Below are 19,737 nucleotides of genomic sequence, written 5' to 3'. Positions count from 1 at the left end.
ATCTGATGAAACCATACCTCTGACTTTTACGGGTCTGGAATCAAATAGACTGGCTTTATATCGATATACAAAAGTAAAGTGTTTTCCCTCTCTCTCAAGATCAAGCACGACAATGTCTACGAAGTTGCCGGTGTCATCACACAGGGGGCTTACAACATGGAACGCTGGGTGACGTCATACAAGATGTCGTTCTCTGTGAATGGTGAGACATGGACACCGTACACTCTGAGCACTGGGGACGAAAAGGTCAGTTAAACTTCACACACTGTGAAAACAGAAAAACAGTGCAATATTAGCTAACCTTCACCTTACTCAATTTTCGTTTGTTATTTCACATGGTAGCAGTCAATAGATTAGTGTTGTAAATCTAATACTTCAAAATAGATGTTCAGTTAACTCTATTTAGACGAGCCTATTTTTGTCAATACTGGACGGGGGGCGACTTTCGAGGACCGCCCCTTTCTAACTTCTATAATTCTTAAACACATTATCTATATGACCCCCATTTTTTATTTCACAGAAGATTTTGATAAATAGCAAATAGCAGTAATATAGCAAATGAACTTGAAAAATACTGTACCAATATCGGAACCGAAACAAATGAAAGAATAATGCTTTGTTAACTTACTTCCAAATACATTTTAGAACTAACAAAATTTGGTGGCTCTAGCTTATGCTTTTCATGCGTTATGCCACTTTATTGCCAACTAACGTTTAAAACTCACAAAATTTGGTGGCTCTAGCTTATTCTGTTCATGCGTTATGCCACTTTATTGCCAACTAACGTTTAGAACTCACAAAATTTGGTGGCTCTAGCTTATGCTGTTCATGCGTTATGCCACATTAATGTTGGCGCAGGCCTCAACCGCCCACCCCCTCCCCTTCCCCTTCTAAATACGGTTAATGTATTGCTTAACCCTCAAACACCCGAGTGGGGTCCGTTTGTACCCCAGGCGTACATTTTGCAGTGCCATTTGAACATTTCTAATCTGAAGAAAAATTCCTTCCGTGACTTTGTCAGCCAACATCTTCTATACCTTCTCCTTAGTTTTTATGAAAATTAGTACAATACTGTGGAAGCTATAAAGAAAGTCCGTGATCAGTCCGTCTGGGGTCCAAACGGACCCCAGCAAAAAAGTGTAGCTTTTGAAACAAACTTTTGAGTCTAACTCCCTTACTATTTATCGTTTCACCACCAAACTTTCAGAACATAATATACATGTTAAACTAAATCCTCATAAAACTTATGTGTCATCACCATATAATATGACGACATTATGACGTCATTAAGCTAATAAGGGCGGCCATCTTGGATTTTGACTAATGACGTCATGAAATTAGCATAAATCATTAATTTTGAATCATGAAAATAGCATTGAATTTCATAGAATTTTATTGTTGTAAGAAAACAAGCATTGTTTACCAAAAAAAAACCTGTTTAAATCGAAATTGGAAAATTTTGGCAAAAATATGCCTGTCATAATTCCGTTGCCATGGCAACCCCAAATAACGGAAACTTTACTTTATTGACAAAAAAAATTTGCTAACAATATTTTGTGATATATAACCAAGTTTCGTAGCTTTAGCACTAAGTGTTCATGAGTTATGCGACATAATGGTTGCAGAGGGCCTCAAAATTCCGCTCTCTGGTCAGAATAGGTTTAGTGCAAAAGATGGTCCTTCTGATATTTTGCATAAATTATGATAATGAGGTGGAATTAGCAACACCTTAACATGTCAAAATGTTCCTCTTGCATTGAAGAAGCAATGTATGCACAATGATCACCGCTAGGAATTGGAACCGAGATGTTATGAACAAAACATTTTGGGGTCCTTTTGGACCCCACTCGGTCATTTTAGTCGCAAAAAAAGGTCGGGTGCTTGAGGATTAAACCTAATTTACAGTGAAAGGGTAGCACACGTAGACGATTCATTCATATTCTTTTTATAAAAATAGATTTGACATTAAAATATCGCTGTTATATTAGATGCCATAAACATTTTGTTTCAGGTTTTCACTGGAAATAGCGACAATTATCGCTATGCTCGAAACATGTTAGACAACACGGTTCATGCCTTCTACACCCGCTTCTATCCACAGCCTAAACCACGAATTCATTTCATATTTGATGCACTGAGGGTCGAAATTCTTGTCATAAATGGTAAGATGTTGTTTGTTTTGCTTCCATTTTTAGTACAAGACAGAGTGTGCAATCTTATACTAAGATATCAACAATTACCACTATTGACAAAGAATACATATACAGTTGGGTACATAAAATTCAGCTACATGTACGGTTCACGTCAAGAGGATCAGGTCCCGGTCCGAACATGAACTGGGACTTGATTGTCTGTGAAAACTTTTGAATGGGCGATATACAAAACAATAGTTCATTTTGCTACTAACAATTCTGTTTGGAGACTTCCACTGGCTTTTTGAAATCTTATCGTCATGTACACATCACTAAACTACCTCGAACTTGGACAAACTTTAACTGCAAACACTTGGTGAAAATGGCTATCAACTTACAAGTATAATTTACTCTCGCTATCGTTATTTTCTTAGACCAGTAATCCTGAAAACATTTGAACGCCTGGCGGTTTAATCTGTTCATTTTTAAATCGGTCCAAAATCCAGTCACTAGATTTTTCAGGTCCGGTTTTGCCGGACTGGTCGAACAAGTAAAAACGGTATTGTACCGGTACGTTCCACTGCAGTACCACAGCAAGCCGCTAGGGGTCAGATTGTTTGGACAACCTTTACACGCTACCCTCCCTATATATATATTTATATATATATATGTCTTAAAACCACACAGCAGCCACACCCACAAGAGTGCAAGGTTGGTTAAGACTGTAGTGTAAACTGAGTCTGCTGTAGGAAGACTTTACCAAGTTGTGCCTGAATGCTAACGCATCATACCGATTGTCTGCTTTTTTAAAGGTTCGGGGTGTGCATCTGATGAGGCCTTCTGTAACGGGACATGTCGACCAAGGGACAGTTTCTGTCCGGCTTTTGACGGATGTTTGCCGCAGCGCTATAAGCATGGAGGGATGTAGATACACTCATTATCAAACCTTACTGAGCTGTATATTACATAATATTATATTGATGAAGTTGCCAAAGATAAACACAAAAGTGAAATTACGATAATATTTATCCATGCACGGTGGTGAAATACGGGCTCAAAATCTCCCATGTCTAGCCGAATTCGAACCCTCTTCTACGAGGTTCCATCTGACGTAATTCGAACCGAACCCGTGTTCTATTTAGGTCATCTGCGGTCATTGCAGGTAAAACCGTGCATTCTGGCATTTTCCCCCAAACTAACTTGAATCAGGCGAAAAATATACTTTTTAACCAATATAAACAATTTTCTGGATAGTACACCTATGCTTTCACTTTGTTTGGGACCTGTAATATGTAACGAAGCTACTGGCGTTTTTGTTGGTGACCTTGAATATCATAAGTGTTGTTTACACCGGTATCAACTACACCCTCCCGCTCTCCGTGCGGTATGACATGCGTGTAAACATCGTTTAAGATCTCCACCAAGAAGAGTCCAACATAACTCATTGACGGCTCAAAATGACCGCAACGGTTTTCCCGAGATTTCTGTTTTTGGGATTTTTAAAAAATGCCTTAGATTTTGAATTATTGGTAATTAAGTGCGAAAAATGGCATTTTTACGCATATTTTTGACTGTAACTTTGCTTAAAATTAGAAATTAAAAAATCCCAAAAACAGAAAGTTTTATTTGCCTCTCAGATGACGAAAAATATAAAAATCGAGAATTTGCCATGGCACTTGCGGCCCATCTTATCAAGAGTATGGTCAAATTGAAGGCCTTCCTTGAAACAGAAAATAACCGTCTTTGGTAGCAAAATCGAAACAAAACAAATATCTCAATTCAAACAGGAAGATTCAAACTATCTAATATTGCGAATTTAATCTTATTTTGAAAACATTTTCCTTGTCATAACATCTTGTTTATTTTGAAATATTTTACGGTTAGCAAATAGTAGGCCTCTTGTAACCCGATACTCTGTCGAACTCGCATAGCAACGGGAAAGAATACCCTAGCAACCGACCGCCGTGATGACTTGCTATCATGAAATATAAAAAAGTGACTCTACAAGTGCTGAAATTACAACGGTGATATTGCATAAATGCAGCTATTTCTCCTTCCATTGCTGTTTTAATTCTAAGCTTGTCGGTTTGATTGGTTTTGGAAACGGAGGGCCTAATTATTTTCTGTCAGTCGTGGTTTCTTCTTCTAGTGAATACACATGCAAGCCACACTTCATCCTGAAGATACTAATTATGAATAAAGTGACAAAGAAATACTGTTCTGATATACTGATTGTGTTGCAGCACTGTTTGCGAAGACGTACTTCAAACAGAGTGCGGTCGACTGGAATTTACCGCCGGCTTGAAAGATCTCGGATGCTTGGGTTTGTTGCTTTACCTTCACCACTGTTACTCTCCATAAAAATGGGATGATGTAATGTTGAGGTTGTTGCCTGGCAGTAATGATGTAGGGTTAGGTATCATTTTTTGTGGTATGATAATATCTTTTAGTCACTATGCCGACAATCACGTAATCAGTAACTTAAACGTCATACACCTATTTAAGGTACCTGTCATTGATAAATGATTGTGCTGTGCCTTATTGCTACGACATGTACTTACTAATAGCTTTTTTTTGGGAAAAAATGTTCAATAAAGTTTTTTTTTTCATTTATTTTCATTGTGTTTTCTTTGTACTGTAGAAATTGACAGTCAGTTCATGTCATGTTGGGACGGCACCAGTCCTGGACGAGGGGCTGGGGTGTTCCACGGATTTCAAGCTTGTGACGGCGTGGAAGACTGCTCTACAGGGAGGGACGAGGAGAACTGTAATGGTAAGACTTCTCCACATTGCGCAAAAAATCGATCGGACAACGAGTCTGCGAAACTCGGAAGTAATACGTCTGGTGTTTTTTCTATCAGCGCGCAGGAGGTGGGGCAATGTAATTGTAGACTTATTATCATAAGTGTATTCCTAGGCGATTGCCCGAGCCTCACTCAGTGTGACAAGTGCGATTTTAAGGCAAAAAATACGCGTGACCTTCTGTCGATGTAAAAATCGGTCGACCTTCCTGCGGTCGCGAAGCACTTCCGAATGGTCGACAATGTTACAGGGGTATAAACGACGATAAACCACGCTTCGCATTGATTTATTTCAATTTTTCTTTCAACAACTTAAAGATACCATGAATGATAATTGAGACGCCTTTAACTTATATCTAAATATGTCGTTTTGTGATTCTTGAAGAATCGTCCCGTATCGCACACGTGTGCAGCTCTAGCGTGTGTGTAAAGATGGATAATAGTGTAGATGAAACTTTATAGAATAGTAGAATTACAAAACGATCAATTAACAATTAACAGCTTAATTAAAAAAGAGCTATACGTACCTAAAACAATTCTAACTGAAAGTATTTTGTGTTGCAGATTGTGGGATGGAATGTCAAACGACATTGGATAGTGCCTCCTGCGTGCCAAGTAGCTGGATCTGCGATGAAATAGAAGACTGTTTGGATGGGGAGGATGAACAAGGCTGTGTGCAAGGTAGGTGTTTGATGAATAACTAAAGGAAGAACAATGTCGATAGTTTTCGTAAATAAGCAACCTACTATACTTCCCTGTAGACGTGTTGTCATCCTATCTGCTGTCTTCATCAAAGTAAACATGTCAGTTTGCACTGACGGTGACAGGCTCTTGATACTTCTATAAAGACGAGGAAAATAATTCGTACCCCCCCCCCCCAACAAACATAAAAACTGTTCAATTAATTTTCCAGCCCGATGAAATTATGTACAGAAATGGTAAACAATGTTGACCATGCCAAATAGCAATTAATAAAGCGACTGGATATGACTTTGGAAATGGTCAGATACTGACGAAAGACAAAGGATGTTGCATGAAGCGTTTGCCTTCACCGTGTCTGATTGTGCAAAATGGATTCTTCCATAATCTTTATCATTACCGACCTGATAAAATTATTTTAGGTAGTAAGGTTTACGTTTGCGATGTACTCTTCATCACAGGTGTGCCCAAACATTGCTTCTTCACCTGCCGTAACGACGTCACATGTCTGCCGTCACGTCAGCTGGGAGACGGGCACCAGGACTGTACGGATGGGGAGGACGAAAGACCCAATGACGGTAACCTGCCACTGCAATCATAACCGACGTAGTCTATGCAAAGAACCCAATAGAGTTTATTTGGCAGGGTATGAAAATCATGACAGGGACACCCCAAATTTTACATTGATCAGAGTTTTAGGTACAATTCAATCTACAACTAGATAAAAACAAAAAAAAAAAAATTCGCTCTGGACTTCTTGAGTGGCACCCATCACTATTCATTAGAATGAACAGGCGGAACAATTCTATACAATGTCAAGAATTTGAACATGATTTTCAAAGTCACCAGCTTATAAGGATCGCAGAAAAATGTCACCCAAATGTAAATTAAGTTTGTATAGATATGACAAGACAATACTATAGGAGAAGTTATTGTCCTCTGTGATGAGGGGTTTAATTTCCCCTTTATCCGTGCTCATTCCACCGTGATTCACGGCCAAGGATGTCTGTTTTGTCCAGTCTAAAGGAATGTTGCAGATGTAGCTGTGGCATATGTTTGATGAGTATTTACTTGCTACAGCCATGCAATGTTCCTTGTACATTGTCTTTGGTGGTTCATTGATTTTGTTGCACTTGGGGGGGGGGGGCACCTAAGGCTGTAGATGACATCAAATTTTGTGCCTTTGCGTACACTGTCTTTATTAGATTGCACCAACTTTTGTCAAAGTGTAGAAAGTACGGTTTACTGTTGGTAGCGATATTAACATTTTTGCCGGAGTAACTATGATTTTAACTCCTTTTGTGTATGGGATTGTGGCATTCAGAATTGTAGAGAATTTTGTTTGAATATTGTTTATCTGGGTCTGGATGTTTAGCCTTCCTTAATTGATCAGATGGTTGGACTTACTTTGGTACTTACAAAATGTGTTCTCGTTTTAATGTATGAAATCTTTCACTACAGTTGAAGATGCAATGGGAGGCAGGTGGGGTTTATGTAGCTTCAACTGTTCGTCTGTTTACGGCAACGCGCCGTGCGTTCCTGACGCGTTCGTATGTGACGGTGACGCGGACTGTTTGGGGGAGGAGGACGAGCAGGACTGTGTAGTAAAGAATGAAAAAGGTGCCGATTGCCGGACGGTCAGTTGTGACATGCCCGGTAGGCCCGGTAGCGCCATGGGTTCAATCTGTGTACCGCCTCATTGGGTCTGTGACGGGTACCCGAACTGTGCGTCAGGAGAGGATGAGCAGGGGTGTGGCGACGCAGACGGTGTGTCCACGCAAACCAGCACCGCGCCGAGCGTTGGTGAGCAAACTGCGCCAGGGGATCAAGAATCTAACACAGAACTGCCAAAGGGTCAAGGATCACCCGAAGACCAAACAGGTAGTTATTGCTAAATACAACTGCCTTAATGTCTTGTTACGCAAATAGATACATAATATGTTGATGCATGTAAATAAAAACTGTTGAGTTAACTATTCTCTTACACAGCTTTTTATTTACAAGACGGAAAGTACAGTGACTTTTGTATGGTCAATTATAAAATAAAAAATAAAATAAAAATAGAATAAATCTTTATATTCAACTAGCTAAACAATATAGGATAATTAGAAAATCTCTATTCAATCAGGTGGGGCTAAACATGAGTGCAACTATCTTTTCTAATTACAAAGCAATCTTTTATGTAATAGTTGATTCTATCTTTGGTTCTTGTCGACATTGACTTTGGCATTATTCATCATTATTGAACGATATACATTTTGTTTCAGCTGGACGGTCAAAGGCGAGTCCTAGGCACCAGGACCTGGCCAAAGGGTGGATGATAGCCACCGCACTTGTTGGTCAGCTTCTATATCACCTGGTTTTCTAAGCAGCACAAGATGCTGGCTGTGGGAAGCAGATGGGGTATTTGGAATGCCTGTGACTTGTAAGATATACAGACAATGTGTTTTGAATATTATTTGTGGATGGAACATGATCAGTGTATCTATGATATCTATGTCTCAATAATGGCAAATTATAACCACCAGAACGCATATTTCATTAGTGCAAATGCAAATAATATTATTGCTTATGTTATGGTACTTGATAATTGAATGATACGCATGAATCACTTAAACATCTTAAAACTCTATATACTGTATGATGTATTTACCATTCCATTATAGATTCTACCTTGAAGACTTCATTAAATTCAGTCACGCAGTGTCATCATAGAGAACCATTAGAACGTTTATATCTGCCATTTCTACTTTGCAGACATCTTAACGATTTACGATGCATGTTTTCCGGTTTGTTGCACAGAATTTTATGTCTGATATTTTTTTGTCTTTCCTGGTGGTTCACGTAACACAATCATAAATCCGTTTAGAGCAATGTGCTTCATAAGGAGCGTGGAGAGGGGTCGTAGCTGGGGCATAAAGTAAAGAACCCAGCACACTTATTGATAAAAAAAGGTCCAATCGGTGTCGAGGATATATGTTATGCAGATTGTCCTACTGGTACAATGGTCGTGTTACGCCTGGTGTACAGAAATTAAATAGCAGTTCAGATATCTGTTTGAAAAGTAACAGCACGTTTTGTTGTGATTCCCGCTCACTGCTATTCTGGGTTAGGCTTTATCAGATTTGTCCGCGTATTACAGTCAGAAAACGTTGGTCAGAATGTTCACTTTTGTCATGTCCACATGCCATGGCAAATGGCGCAATTTTATCCCGTCGATTTACGATGAAAAGATTTGTTTTCCCGTGTTCTATGTGACTGTACAAGTAATAGTTTTATTGTAAGTTTTGACAATAGACTTGATTGAATTCCGACAGAAAAGTTTTATAAGAGCGTTTATTTCTAACGCTCTCAGAGTCAATATTTGACGCTTTAACCAATATTAAATAAGAAACATTGCCATGTCACCTTGGAGATATAGATTACCTCTTACTTTCTATATGCTGAGAGATATTCGTAGAGTGTTTCATTTCCTTCTATCTTGGTCCAGACTTGAGATTGAATTGGCACTCCTGCCTACACAACCGCGCAAATGCTATTTCTATTTTCAAGATTTATGTAGGGCTCGCTCCGAGAATAAAAACAGAAACCTGCTTCCTAGAAATCCAGCGGTCCTCACTTAAAAAGAATCGTTCTTAGATTACTGTGACGGACCCAGCTAGTTCCTATACATGGCACACTGGTCACTAGGTAACCATGATGATTCTGTTTGCATGTCCTTCTTATTCCATGTGGTTGAGGCATTCCTAAGACACGAGACCAGGCTCCCATTTGCATCTCACCCGAAATATTGGTGCAGCCCAAAACAGGGTGAACTTTTGGGGATTGAATCGCGCTCTCCCAGTTGCCTACTAAATGGATGCAGGATGTCAACTAGTTGAAACTGCAGGGACATCCCAATTTTGACGGTACGGTGTAATAATTCACTTTAAAATGAAATATCAAAGCTTGATCCTGACTTTTGTCCTTTGGGCTGTATGTTCTAGTCTTACGCCAGAATGTATAGTTTCGAGATTGGCCTACCTGAAGTTCGTGTTTTGTAACCACCTCAAGTTTGAGACAATTCCCGTGGACATCCCTCTAAACGCAGAGCGACTCGAGGTCAGTTTTAACAACATCAGAAATGTTACGTACATCCCGGCATTGTCGCTGCTGTCCACCCTAGACCTCAGCTATAACGCCATAGAACACATGTCCTGACCAGCACTACGCGTGTTGCCATCTTTAAAATACCTTCTGTTGGGTAACAACAGACTCCCACAACTGAAGTTAGATACTGTCATCACCCATCTTCCAAAGCTAACGTACGTGGACTTTTCTTATAACGAACTCGTGTCGGTTTCTCCTTACGAGTTTGGATGGCCACAGGTGACCAACGCGAATATTAACCACAATCCCTACAACTGTGGATGCAACATGGCCTGGCTGATTGCTAAACTGGCTTGCCTAGAGTCATGTGAGGAGGAAGAGAAGACTTGTTGCTCGTCCTGTGCAGCCTGCTTTCTTACGGAACACCATGTTAAAGAATATCTCAAATGCGAGACTCCCAGACGACTAGAAGGGCGTCTACTGTCAGACGTGTCCCATGAGATATCGGGCTGTAAGAAGCAAGGCAGTCGCTCTGCAACTCAGTCAAAGATTGGCCCGATCTCTCTCCAACAGGGTATGTCAGGTTTTGGACCGAGCAACAGAAAGAAGACTACAGCTATAACGGTTACTACAAACGCCACAAAAGATGATGACTTCCCGGACAGTTTTCGGCTTGGCACTGACGTCTACGGTGCGAATTACAACAAGAAATTCATCGGAAACATAGCAATGACCAACACTGCCCCTTCCTCTCCTAAAACAATCGTCATATCTTCTCTCACCGATTCTTTGGAACTGCTTTTCATCACTGCAATGACATTGACTATAAGCTGCATTACTGTGATGATCATTATCTCCTGCAGTCTTCTCTACAAGGTTATAATGATCAGAAACGCTGACGCTATCGAAGATAATTGCTGAGATGATAGAAATTCAACGAGCTACTATTTTCCATATTTGTTCCCTTACCATAAAGCGCTTGCCATTGTAATGTACATAGCACAAAACTAGAAAGCAATACCTTAAATCTATCTTTTTTCAATGGAAACTGATTATACTATACACGACAACGATTCATTTATTAATTACTCATAACAGACTGCCACTCAAGAAGAAATAGGCGAAATGTGTTTGAGTGTTTTCTTTTTAATCTTATAAGAATTATACAGCGGATTTCTGTTCCTATTAGAAGTGTGTGTTTATTTGTGATTTCAACACACCAAATTGATATCTTAGCTGAAGTATCAAGGGCTTTTTTTTGTACATCTGTTTATTATGATTCACAGAATGAATTCCTACATGTGCTTGCAAAAGCTTTGGGGTAAGTGCATCGTTTACAAAACCGACACTTTCCGACTACTTTAAAATGTATCAGAAATATGTGTTGAAAGAATGGAGACCGTTCGTCCAAAGTGATGTGAACATTCGCTATACAACAATATGGTAAGAGTAGCTGGCGAATTGAGAATTGTTTTTGATTAAAGCATTTTATTAGTACGCAAGGCAGTCTGGACAAGTTTGTTTCTTAGGTAAGATTGAATATTGAACATTCTAAGAAAAGTGTCTCCTGTAGTCCTTGAAATCTGTACTTCCAGTTAGTCAGTTTTTATTGTTGACATGAAGGTTTTGTACAATACTTAAAAATCATTTCATTGTAACTTTGCATTTTTGCAAAAAACTGACTCAAATGATACTTAGTGGCTGACTTGTCACACATCAGAGACATCCTCTGACGGAATTACATCTAACTATTCCAATTGTCTACAGATAATAATTCTACGGACAAAACATTTGTAAAGAAGGCCATTGTCGTACACGGAAATAATGAGCTGAAGAAGTTCTACGAAGGACGTCTCTTAATTTTATTTTCAATTTATTTTGACATGAATATCATAAGCTTCACGTAACAGTAGACAAATTCTACCCAATTCATAACAAAATATACTTTTTTGTGTTTTTCTTGGCTGTAATTTTATATTAATGGTGATTTTATTCTGCTTTGTAGCAATTATCAATTCCAATAACATTTGGTTTTATTCAGTGATTGTAGTTGTACAGAATAGCAGGACATTGACATTGGGCCCTGAAATTTCTCTGACAATTACATTACTATTATTACCGGAATACTAAAAATTAGAAAACAATTATACAAAATGACGTAAAGGCAGTTTTTCAATTTCTATAAAATTCATAGATCTGTTGACTTGATGCAAAATATTGATTGATTTATCTATTGACTAAAATTAGTATATATGCACGCAAATTAACACACGATATAGACATACACCGCAAAACAAGCATAATAGATAGGAAAATGCACAGCAACACGGATAATAATATTTACAAGATATATAGATTTAGTAGGCACAAATAACTAAAAAAATATACTTGTTTTCAAGGGATGGCATGAAACATAATCTCAATGATAGAAAAGGAAAATCTATTTTTGAATTTATCAGTCAGTCTCTGACTGCCTACCTGCGAATATGTTTGGTTGTTTAGCACATAAAACAATAACAATAAAGAAAAAATAATCAAAAGTGCAGGAGTAGGGGGCACATGTATGGCTTATACTGAGAACAGCAGCAATTGAAGTCTTCGTTCAGCAAAATTTTTATATTTGGACGATGCTTAATATAAATTAGGAACGTTTACCAAGTAGGACGTCCTAAAAGTATATCAACAGCTGTTACTCCGGATTAATTTTTGCAGATCCCTGCGAATGAAAGAAAAAGAACAATATTTAGTTAATCAAATTGAAAGCTCGGTTCTAATTTCAGTTTTTTCCTCAGGGGGGCAATACTTCGAGTTTTATACATAACTTGTTTTAGATAGAAAACTACATACCAAACCAGTTTATGAAGTGACCATCTCCCAAGGTTGAGATTAATGATCATTAATTCAGCATTCATTTGTTTCAGCCTACGTTGAAGTCTTTGAACGGGGCTGGTTTTTATTTTAGGGGGTGGGGGCGTTGGTTCGTGATTTTCAACATTGGCTAGGTTTTCTTGTGCCTGGAAATTGAGTTTGCCTAGGAAGGGAGGAAAGGGAGTTTGCCGTTTCGGGGCGAAGCTCGCTTTCACGGCAAGCGCCCTTCCATATCAAACTCCCTTCTTCGACAAACTCCCTTTAACGGCACAAGAGAACCTTGCCCCCCTATAACATAAAAAGCCCCGTTCGAAGACTGCAACGGAGGCTACATTTGTTTTCGTGTTCGAAAAAATACTCGCCATTTTAATTTGTAGTCGGACTAAATCATGCATTCATTCATGATGAGTTTTACGTCAAGAAAGTTGGTGGACATAAAATCCTAAATTAAGATAACTGCTCATGCATTCATTCATGATGAGTTTTAAGTCAAAAAAGTTGGTGGACATAAAATCTTAAATTGAGATAACTGCTCGTATATGCCTTAAAAGTTTGAATTTAACCTTACCCTTTTCGTTTTGTACGATATGAAGTACCACAGTACTGCCGCGATGATGATGATACCCAGAATGCCACACGTCACTCCCAGGCCGATGGCTACGCCTATGTTTCCGTCCGGAGACAGCGGCCTGACAGCTGTAAGGAGGGGGGGTGGGGTGAGGTCGGTTATCATTTGACGTCAGATAAATGTGAAAATAATGTGGCAACGGCATAAAATAGTAGGACGACACGGCTTCAAAAACCTGCTTAAACTGTTGAATAGTCAATTCCATTTTCTGGCACTTTGTCTTCGATCTATTCCAGTCTGTTGATTTATTGATGTCACTGGATCTATTGCTATATCTATTGATAAGTCTACTTACTAAACTATTGATTGATATGCTGATTTATTTATCTATTGTTTATTCATTTATATCTATAAATGAAATCATTGATTGATTTACTAATAAAAATCAACTGATTGATTGACATACTGATTTATTCGATTTTTGCATTCGCTGGTCTATAGATTTTTTAAATCGGTTTTACCCACCTTCGCACACGGAACCAGACTTGGTACCGGCAGGTGAGCTGTCTGTGTAGCCGGTGAGACAGGTGCAGGTATAGGACCCCTCCGTGTTGGCGCAGGTGGCCTGCATGTGGCAGTTGTTCGCACCTGCAGTGGCGCACTCATCCACATCTGCGGGGTGAAAAAAATCACTATTGTTAGCACAGGTATTAAAGACACACATTTACGCAGAGTAAAGACACATATCTACACACGGGTATCAAAGACAGACATGTACGCACAGGTATCAAATATACAGTCATTTAATCAACATATTGCAGCTGCTTGCACTGCACTGGTGCACTCATCTACGCCGTAAGAAAAGAACAATCATATGTGTATACAGATACAAAGATCACATTGGTGCAGATGTACAAGTATGCGTACACTTACAAGTGACTTTCTTCGTGGTAGTTGTTCCACTAGTTTGGAACGAAATGGTTCATTCTAGCTTGGCAGTCTCAGCAGCTAAAAGATAGCTAAAACACATGAGGGTTCATGTCTTGTATACAGGCAAGAGGTTAGTTCTAGTTGCTCAAAGATGCTGCTAGCATAGAAAATGTTGTACAAGTGTTACAAGAACCCACCAGTGACACTGATGCTGGTAGGGTCGAACGAGAACGAGCCGCCGCCAGAGTCTTGGACGGCCTCAGACAGCGCAGTTGACAGACTGCCCGCCGTCTCGTTACTGCTGGGCGCCAGGTTGACGTTGTAGTCGGTAACGATGCTGCCGTTACTAAACCCGGTGATCTCCGTTCCCTTAAAAGCGTCTCCGAGTTTGGATGTGTACAAGTCGTCCAGCTTTGGGTTGAAAATAGAAGAAACATTCAACATAGTGAACTGGAACTTCAAATTATTCTCTTATCCCACGTGTGTGAAAAAAAAAAAAAAACATTCCTTTCAATTTAAGCCTGTAGGTGCCATAGTTATAAGCCTCCAAACATAAATTCGTCAGACGTGTTATGAAGAGTGCCAAATTTTTAACTGGAAGGAAATTGGCAGATAAGGGGTAATATTTGAGTCAATTTGTTTACATTTCCGGAGACTCTTTATGCTGAAACCTATCATGATTATATAATAAAAGTTTAATATATTATATCTAATGGTGGTTTCTTAATTCATTCGTATACTGATGAGTTGCTAGGTTCACAAAGGTTTGATTGGGTGCCATCTAACGCTATTTTTTGCCAGTCCACGTCACATTTCCCTATTAAGTAACATGTTAACAAATTTAGAATATTCATTAGATAGCTTACCGTGGTTTTGACAGAAGCAGCAAGAGTTTTGAAGGCCGAAGACGTCGTGTCAGCGAGATCGGCCGTGTAGGTTCTACTGGTGATCCTGATCGAACCAGAAAACGACTTTGTGGCTGGAAGAAAAAGAAGCCAATCTTCTTTAATACACAAACTATAACGGTATGCTTTACAGTGGCAATAACTAAGAAGCTGCTCATCTTATCATGAGTCGAGTATAAACGTAAAGCTTTCACTACACCAAAGCATGGTAACTGATAGATATTCAACCGAAGAACTACAAGATCCTCTATTATTCATGCACCGCCGCTGAAAATGTCATATCTTTATTTGTATCTGTATCTCTATAGCTGTTATATCCACCCTTCGGCTAAACACACCAGCTTCGCAGGCACGTAACGTGGCAATATTTTGCTATATTACACTGAACGACTTGTCACACCTAACCTTTGTACATTGCACATTTTGTTTGAAGCTATCTAGTGAGAATGCACATACTGTACGTGACGGCGACGAATCCAACTCAGTAACAGAAAAAAGAACGACTATTTTAACACATCAATCCTTGGTTGAAAGCTTTGGTGCAAATGTTACTAGTACTCACCAACACAGCTGACAGCCCCATCCCCTGCTGTCTCCAAATAGAACCCTGCCACACAGCCGCACGTGTGGGATCCCTCCGTGTTGGTGCAGGCGATGTTCGTGCCGTTACACACTGTGTTGCACTCGTTAATATCTGAAAAGAACACAGCTAGAACGTCAGCATATCGAACCTTAGTGTTCTATTTACATCCCATACACCAAGCAACGTTGTAGAAGTTTCAAGAACGTACTAAATGTAACGTTATATGATTTGATAATTGCATAGATTGTGTTATGTATACTTATTATAAAATAGGTCCTGGGTAAAATAAAAGACGAACACTTTATGACTTCATGTTGCTAAATTAGTGTAAACTTTACACGTTCGAGGACACATAAATGTCCATGAACAATGGCTGTAGTTACTAAAGCGCAAAATCTAAAGGTAAATGCAGTTATGTGACCTTTAAGGCCGTAGTGGCAGTGGTTTGTTATCCGATGTCTCTAGGACACGGTATTTGAAAGCGGAGCCCAACTCGCCCCTTTTAAGGCTATTTATAAGACTTTAATCTGGGTATAGGTTCAAACATCCTGCGGTTCGGTAACGAGAGCCTTTTCACTATTGTTTGTTTTTGTTTTGTTTTGCTTACACGATACTCTATTTGCACCATAGCAACAGTTCTGAAGTATCAATCGGAGGTGTATTGCTAATGATGAAGCTAAAACCATGTGCAAACCATGTGCAAACATGTTTCAAGATCTTTACCTTGGCAGGTTGTAGCATTGCTGTCCAGTTCATATCCGGTGGTGCACATGCAAGTCTCTGTACCGGAAATGACGGCACAGGTGGCGATACCGTCAGGAAAACAGGTGGTGATCAAGCAAGCATCAGCGGCTACGAAAGAGAAAATGGAAATGTCATGGTTTGCTTTGTCCCATTGTTTCTTCCTTTCAAAGAGGTAAGAAGTAGCTTTCATTGCCTTCTTCTGACCGTAGGGCAGTTGGATGTTAGCCACTACATGTGTCAAGGACATACGATAGTACAGTGTGCATCTTTCTCCTCCAACCACCTTTTACCTTTAAAACTAAAGTCAGCTACCCTTTTTTACACCTGGATGGAGTGAAGAAAGTCGTGTAAAGTACCCTTCCCAAAAGCACAAGCTGCGTAGCTTGACAGGATTTGACCCAAGCCTTCAGGTTTCTAGGCTTAATAAGGCTTAACACTCAGCACTTACGCCATTCAAAAGTAATACTTTTTTTCTTCCCGTAATGCTTTTCTTAGTTGCTCTACCGATGTTGTCAAATATCCAATAAATTGATTACATTAAAGTTTTGTTTCCCCCGCGGACATACCGTACGTTAACTAGCATGCGATGTTCACGCTAATGTATTTTGTACAAAACAAATAAGTGAAAAACGCCAACTTTAGTGCAGTATTTTGTTTGCGTGTAAATTATTTCTACACTTACCGACACAGTTGGTACCAGTGTTGTCCAGTTTAAGTCCCTCCGGACAGGAGCAGACGAACGAACCGTTGGTGTTGGTACAGAGGTGCTCACAACCGTCCGTGTTCAGCGCACACTCGTCAATATCTGATCAGATCCAGAAACAGAGAGGGGATTAATTGTTAAACTATGTCCTCTAAGGTAAATAGTTATTGTTATTGTCTTCGAAGCCAGGAGCTGACTTGAGGGGGTTACACTTGGCGTAATATGCAAGCGTCTGGAGCAACTGCTATATTCGGTGCTACTTCTAGTGATCTAACTATGACAGCAATTGCTCCAGGCGTGCCTATATACATGCGACAACTGTAGGTTTTTAACAACTTAGTCCGGGAAAGACCCCTACATGCAGCTCTTGAAATTCTATTACGGAACTAGCGTCATGTTGCGAGAACAATTGAAATGCAAATGTTCCTTTTTGTCATCACGTACCATTACATGCCTTCCCGTCAGCCCCCAGTGTGTAACCATGGTGACAGGCGCAGGAGAAAGTCCCGGGGCTATTCTCGCACACCTGTCCACATCCTCCATTAGAAGTGCTGCATTCATCAATATCTACAGACAAAGCACATACATGACGTTCCGTTATGTTCGCGTAACAACAAGGATGTTTAAAACCCCAATACAATCATTTTTACTAGTTGTTCAAGAATAATCAAAGTATCCAGCAGCATTTGGTAATGTGACAGATAAAACATAAAACTTCACTACCTTTTCTTCTTTCGCATCAGCGTTCTATATAAATATACATTCATAAAACGTAAAAGAAGTTGAATCAATCTCTCTACTGTCTACACTGTTTATCAAATAAAATTCAGACAGCATCCGCTGTTTTTGTCAGGGAAATGAAATAAAGCATGTACGATTTACAGAACAAAGAATACTTCTTATTGTTCGGAATAGACATAACAAGTAATTGCTAAGGCGTTCTAAAATATTCTGAGTAAACAACACAGGAAACTACCGAAGTTTTCAGTAATGTTATAAATGTACGAAAAAGATGTGGCAGGGTTTCTGTAATAACACTTGTTTGTTCGTGGAACGTACCTTCACACAAAGTACCACCATTGCTCTCCAGTTGATAACCAGCCTGACAGGAACAGTTGTAACTGCCGGGGGTGTTGGTACATGCTCCGTTCACGGGGTCACACGAGTTGTTCATATTGGCAGCACACTCGTCAATATCTGGAAAAATACGACATTAAATGTTACCTCACATTCAATTTATTTTTCTAGGATGTAAAATAAAGTTTTACAGCAAATTTCAACATAGTAATTAGAATTACAAACAATGATAAACAACTATGACTGAAGCTATCTCTGTAACCTGTTTTACCTTTACACTTTTGTTACATTTCCAATTGTTACATTGTTGCAGAATAATTGAAACCTGTTTTACCTGCACAAGTCTGTAGGTCCTTAGAAAGTGTGTAACTACTGATGCAGTTTAAGATTTAGAATTGTTACACCGTTTCAGAATAACCAACAAGTGCTTTACTTGCACAACTCTGTAGGTCCCGAGCTAGTGTGTATCCACTAGTGGAGTCACGCACTTCTGTTACATTTCAAATTTTTACACCGTTGCTGAATAAATAACAATTGTTTTACCTGTACAAGTCTGTAGGTCCTGAGCCAGTGTATATCCACTGATACAGTCACACACTTCTGTCACGTTGATGACAGCACAGAGCTGGGTGCAGGCAGTGTCGTTACTACAAGACTGCGCAGCTGATGGGAAGATAAATGATTAGTTTTTCCACAAACTTTTAGACTATTAAAACTACTATGCTGGTGTAAACATAATTTCATTTCGAAAGTTGTTTTCTTACGGCTATTTTGCAAGAATATGAATATTCCTTGTAGATTTTCTTCTGTTTTGATTTGTATCAAACGGATATTTAAATCATTCTTAGAAATATGTACACAGCAACCATATCATATCAGTTGATACTGGCATCAGTTTCATGCTTTTAGTAAGACTTTCACATTGATAACATAATTTAACATTATGTCTCTTCCACTAGGTCATAAGGATATTATGTTACCTAACACTTTATGTAAAGTAATTTTCTCTTTATGGATAAAAAACACACCTTCGCAAGACTTTCCATCGGACGTCAGTACGTAGTAGTCCTTACAGGAACATTCGAACCCGCCCATTGTGTTGGTGCAGAACTGGGTACAGCCGTGGTTCGGTCCTGAACACTCGTCTATGTCTGTGGGGAAGAAGTCAGCTTTCTTAAGTTTCAACTGTTCGGGTGTTTTACTATAAACAATATACATTTTAATGTTCTTAATATCAACGCTTCTTTCTATTATTAGTGAACCGACTGTAAATCGATGTATATTTTGAACCATGCAGGAAATCAATTTTTTTTAACTTCATCATTATGGTAAAAATATTATTAACAGTCTGTGAGGAAACTTAAAGCATATAGAAGTCGTTGTTCTTACTTCTATGGACACGGCTCTGGACAGGCCTCAAATCTTGAAATTATTGTGGATTTATTTTTGTCAATCCATTGTGATTCTCTAAACGGTTCACAATAAAAGTCTTACCCTCGCAGGAGTGCATGTCGTCTGCTAGTCTGAATCCTGAGTCACAAGCGCACTGGTAACTTCCCTCCATGTTCAGACAGATGCGGTCACACCCGCCGTTACTTGTCTGACACTCGTCAATATCTGACGGGATAAGGTAACAAG

The 19,737-nt window shown here is 39.3% G+C and overlaps 1 protein-coding gene across 1 annotated transcript; it reads right to left on the bottom strand.

The window, feature by feature from the left end:
• Positions 1 to 11,732: 11,732 nt before the first annotated feature.
• Positions 11,733 to 19,732, bottom strand: LOC118412506 (fibrillin-2-like). The gene is made up of 13 exons (XM_035815393.1): positions 19,594 to 19,732; positions 19,128 to 19,250; positions 18,643 to 18,762; positions 18,082 to 18,219; positions 17,467 to 17,589; positions 17,002 to 17,124; positions 16,299 to 16,427; positions 15,555 to 15,686; positions 14,954 to 15,066; positions 14,285 to 14,498; positions 13,683 to 13,829; positions 13,158 to 13,285; positions 11,733 to 12,437 (listed from the first exon to the last, which is right to left on the bottom strand). The coding sequence occupies exons 1-13, from the start codon at positions 19,661 to 19,663 to the stop codon at positions 12,411 to 12,413; spliced, it is 1,587 nt and encodes a 528-aa protein (XP_035671286.1). The 5' UTR covers positions 19,664 to 19,732; the 3' UTR covers positions 11,733 to 12,410.
• Between the last annotated feature and the right edge of the window lie 5 nt (positions 19,733 to 19,737).

Source organism: Branchiostoma floridae, chromosome 3 (genome assembly GCF_000003815.2).
Source record: "Branchiostoma floridae strain S238N-H82 chromosome 3, Bfl_VNyyK, whole genome shotgun sequence".
Taxonomy (NCBI): Eukaryota; Metazoa; Chordata; class Leptocardii; order Amphioxiformes; family Branchiostomatidae; genus Branchiostoma; species Branchiostoma floridae.
Note: the sequence above shows the minus strand (reverse complement) of the source record. Positions and strands in the feature narration are given on the sequence as shown.

What these genes read in the sequence shown, in the direction of transcription:
- LOC118412506 (XM_035815393.1), bottom strand. Translation starts at nt 19,663, where the DNA reads ATGGAGGGAAGTTACCAGTGCGCTTGTGACTCAGGATTCAGACTAGCA. An exon ending in CGATGGAAAGTCTTGCGAAG is followed by an intron (nt 18,763 to 19,127) that starts GTGTGTTTTTTA and finishes TCTTCCCATCAG; the next exon opens with CTGCGCAGTCTTGTAGTAAC. An exon ending in CAATGCTACAACCTGCCAAG is followed by an intron (nt 15,687 to 16,298) that starts GTAAAGATCTTG and finishes TGTTCTTTTCAG; the next exon opens with ATATTAACGAGTGCAACACA.